Source organism: Elephantulus edwardii, unplaced genomic scaffold (assembly GCF_000299155.1).
Source record: "Elephantulus edwardii isolate Elephantulus edwardi_28Jun2011 unplaced genomic scaffold, EleEdw1.0 scaffold00126, whole genome shotgun sequence".
Taxonomy (NCBI): Eukaryota; Metazoa; Chordata; class Mammalia; order Macroscelidea; family Macroscelididae; genus Elephantulus; species Elephantulus edwardii.
Window position 1 is genome coordinate 3,539,878 of NW_006399876.1, and position 3,934 is coordinate 3,543,811.

At 56.2% G+C, this 3,934-nt stretch overlaps 1 protein-coding gene across 1 annotated transcript in view; it reads right to left on the bottom strand.

The window, feature by feature from the left end:
* Positions 1-3,934, bottom strand: part of NADSYN1 (NAD synthetase 1) — a 51,029-nt gene that overhangs the window by 13,501 nt on the left and 33,594 nt on the right. The window contains exons 13-15 of the mRNA XM_006893219.1: positions 2,847-2,949; positions 1,779-1,947; positions 412-547 (exon numbers count right to left, since the gene is read on the bottom strand). Of these exons, the coding sequence (XP_006893281.1) occupies positions 412-547; positions 1,779-1,947; positions 2,847-2,949 (408 nt within the window). The remainder of the gene's footprint in view (positions 1-411; positions 548-1,778; positions 1,948-2,846; positions 2,950-3,934) is intronic.

Below are 3,934 nucleotides of genomic sequence, written 5' to 3' on the forward strand. Positions count from 1 at the left end.
ACATCCACACCCCACATATACACACCTGTACATAACCCCACATCCACACCCACTGCACATGCACACCTGTACACACCCACATCCACACCCCACATCCACACCTGTACACACCCACATCCACACTCCCCATATACACACCTGTATATACACTCACATCCACAGTCACACCCACCGCACATGCACACAGCTTGCACACTATGGCACATGCAACATTTCACAGTCATTTACACATTCTTAGTAACCTACACATTCACTTGTAAATTCACATATGCACACATGCACACACTCCTGCACACACACAGACTCAGAGCTTGTCCCAAGGCCACAGGCCTCAAAGTCAGGTGACACGCAGCTGCCACCCTGACCCTTTGACCAGCCCTGTGGCCCTGCATCACGGCCAGCCAGACTCACCTGAACGTTCTGCAGAGCCAGGTTTTCCCTGCTGCTGCCCCCGTGTGCAGCGAACAGCGGCCGCAGCCCTGTCACCAGGCTGAAGATGCCCACAATGGCCTGCACGGCGGTGTCAATGCTGAGACCGATGTGATGGCTGCAAGGGAAGCAGAGAGCATGGGGAGGAGCTCTGAGTGCATGTGTGTGTGCGTGTGTGCACGTGCACTCAGGTGTGCAAATACACCAGGTGCTGAGACCTCTGTGGCAGCTGTAAGGGAAGTGGGGAGCAGGAGGTGCAGGTGTGTGTGCGTGTGTGTGTGTGTGTGTGTGTGTGTGTGTGTGCGCGCGCGCGCGCGCAAACACACTGGCCCTGGGAGGGCACAATGCCATGATGCTCAGGACACTCCCTGCAGCGTGCAGCCTCCTCCCCTGCCTGGTTCTGGAACAATCCCTTGACTGTCCCATGAAGCTGTTGCTCCCCACCTCCACTCCCCCACACCCCAGGTCTAGTCACCACAGGTCCGCTGTGTCTAGTCTCTGACGGATCCACACTGTCTGTCCTCCCGTGGCTGGCTTATTTCACTTCATCACATTCTCCAGGTCCATCCAGGTCATAGGAGGTATCAGGACCTCACTCCCCTTTACGGCTGAGGGACACTCCATGCGTGGCCGGGCCACACTGTGTGGCTGTGTCACCTGCTGCGGCACATCTGGCTGTCCACCATATGACTGTGGTCAGCAGTGCTCCAATGGACCCCAGTGGTCATGCCCAGCCTGGACAGACCTTTTCACCCTGTGCTGTGTGTCCAGGAGTGGAAGTGCCAGGGCAGCTTCTAGCTAAGCTCGGCAAATGGAATGGCCATGCTCTGCTCCTCCAAAGAATCACCACGAATGGGGCTTCCTGGCAGGGCCAGGCTTCTCCACTCTGGTAAGAAGTCCTCCTGCCTCCGTCATTCAGGACAGAGGACAAAGCAGGTGGACACAGCAGTTGGGGTGGGGGTGGGAGGCTAGAGGATGCAGTGAGAAGGGAGGGGGATGTTCTCTCCTCCTTCTGAGGCCCACCTGAGCCCCGCCTGTCGGTTTGCATGGAACTCCTCCCACACGACAGACAAGCCTCATGCCTGCCCAGGACACAGAGAGGGACAGAGAGAGAGACCGTGGCAGGCAGGTGGAAAACGCCCCAAGAGATGGACATCCAGTCCTAGGTGGCGGACTCCTGGTCACTCCTGATAAAGCCTCAGTCCACTCCCAGATGGCGGATCTTCTGATTCTCTTCTAAATGGTAAACTCCTACATAAATGGCTAAACCCCGAAGCATTCCCACCCAGAGTCTCAGAGGTCCTAATTTCTGTCCCCAGCATGCCCAGGGCCAGTGGCCACCTGCTCACCTTCCAATCTGCTGGGCCAACTCCCTGGCTCGCTTGCTGGTCTCCTGGGAGGAGTTTTCACTGGCCATGTAGCAAGTGGTCAGCAGCCGTCCACAGAGGTCTCGGGGATCCTGTGGGGTGTAGCTGGCCTCACTCACAATGGCCCGGACATCAGTCAATACTTGCTCATCTGAAAACCATGGGGCAGTGAGCACCAGCCATGCAGTCAGCATCCCTCACTGGCTGAGCTACTGATGACCACTGCGGCCACGGTTGCTGCGGGCTGCTCTGCGCACCCCACCCCCAACATGTACCATCCTGCGTCCCGTCATAGACCGGATCACTGTGGTCCATGGGGCTTCCTCCACCTAATTTCCCAGCAGATCACCAGGTCTTTCTCCCTAGTCTTAGTCAGAAGCTGAAACCTGCCCAGCATCGTGGCAACACAGGGGCGTCCCTGATAGACGGCGGAGGCTGTGCGTGTGGTGCCCTGGATGGAAGTGAACCTGCATTTCCTGCATGGAGGGTGAGGACCCTACCATGGAGCCACCACTGCCCCTCAGTGAGCCTCACCTGAGCCCCAAGCACACACACTCCAAACCCAAACCCAGCGCTTCCTGGTTGGTTCGGACTCACTGTGACCATCATTGGGCTTCCACGGCTGTAAGTCTTTCTAGACAGACTGCCCATCTCTGTCTCTCAGGGGAGCAGGCGGATTTGAACTGCTAACCTTTCTGCTAGCAGTAACTGGCTATGTACCATTCCCCCAGGACTCCCAGGTGCAGACACGCTGTGTGTGAGGCCACAGTGGGAGGATTGCCTGACCCCAAAGGCCAGGCTTAGTCCAGCAGACAGCACGGCCCACAGAAGGCAGGACTGCAGCACGTCAGGCCACAGTCCAGGCAGGGCTGCAGTGTGGCTGCTGGCTGCCTGGGCCCGGGGCGTGGACATAGTGCTGTCTGTCTGCGTGTACTTCCTCCACCCAGGAGGCCCTAGACCTGGTGTCCACCCTGTCCACACCAGCTCCACCAACCCCCCCAAGGCAGGCCTGCCACCACCACACTCGCACCCAGGCCCAGTGCCACCTACTTCCACTCCTGATGGCCTCACACACTTGATGACACATGGAGAACACGATGCAGGCGGTGGCTGCGCTGTCCACCCCACCACTCAGGGGCAGAAAGAACCCCGCCTGTAAGGGGTGGACCACGAGGCAGGTGAGTGGAGACCCTATGAGTCACCTCATGCTAACCTGATCTGCCCAGCCATTCTCCAGGGCCCCCAAACCATGGGAGAGCAGTTTCCACTGAGGGAAGGGAGATTCTGCTCTCATTCCCAGGGGGCCTTCCCAGGGACAGGGCATCCCTAAGTAGAGGGCCTTCCCCAGTAGAAGGTCCTCCAGGGCGAGTGCCTTTCCAGAGAGAGTGCTTTCCCAGGAAGAAGGCATTCCCCAGTAGAGACTCTTGGCAGAGAGAGGGCTTTCCCCATATAGGGCATTTCGAAGTTAGAGGGCCTTCCCAGGGAGAGCGTCTTCCCAGACAGAGGACCTCGGGGAGGACACTCCAGCTGACCATCCACTAGGGAAGCACAGAGGCAAGTGGTCATAGAAGGAATGCTGGTGGCACTACGGCTGAGGCCCTTGCTGCTAATCAACTCCAAGATGGAGCGGTCTGCTTCAGTGAAGACTTAGAACCTTACACTGTTATAGCAAAGGCGACTAGAAGGCGGAGGGGAAATGGTAAGGGGGTGGAAAAGGGCAAAATCACTAGGCGAGTAGAGGCTAGTAGGGGGGTAGGGGGTGCAGATCTAGGAAAAATTTAATGTGGACACCAAACTATGGAGTAATAACAGGCAGAGATGAGAATAATTATATGAAATACAATGTGTATGAACGATTGTATGAAACACAATGTAAATGAAAGATTGGCTGAAACACAGTGTAAATGAATTCTTGTTTGCAAATAAATTAAAAACCTCTTTCTGAAAAGTTGACACACAGATAGACTCATTCTTGGGATGGCTGTGCGGGTAGGGAAGGCACAGAGAGAAGAGTAAATATTACTACAATCCCAGAGGTGCACGGTTCGAATCCACCAGATGCTCTGCCGGGGAAGGAGGGGCAATCTCCTCCTGTACCAGTCAGATCTGATTTGACGGTACACTCACACAAAAATAAT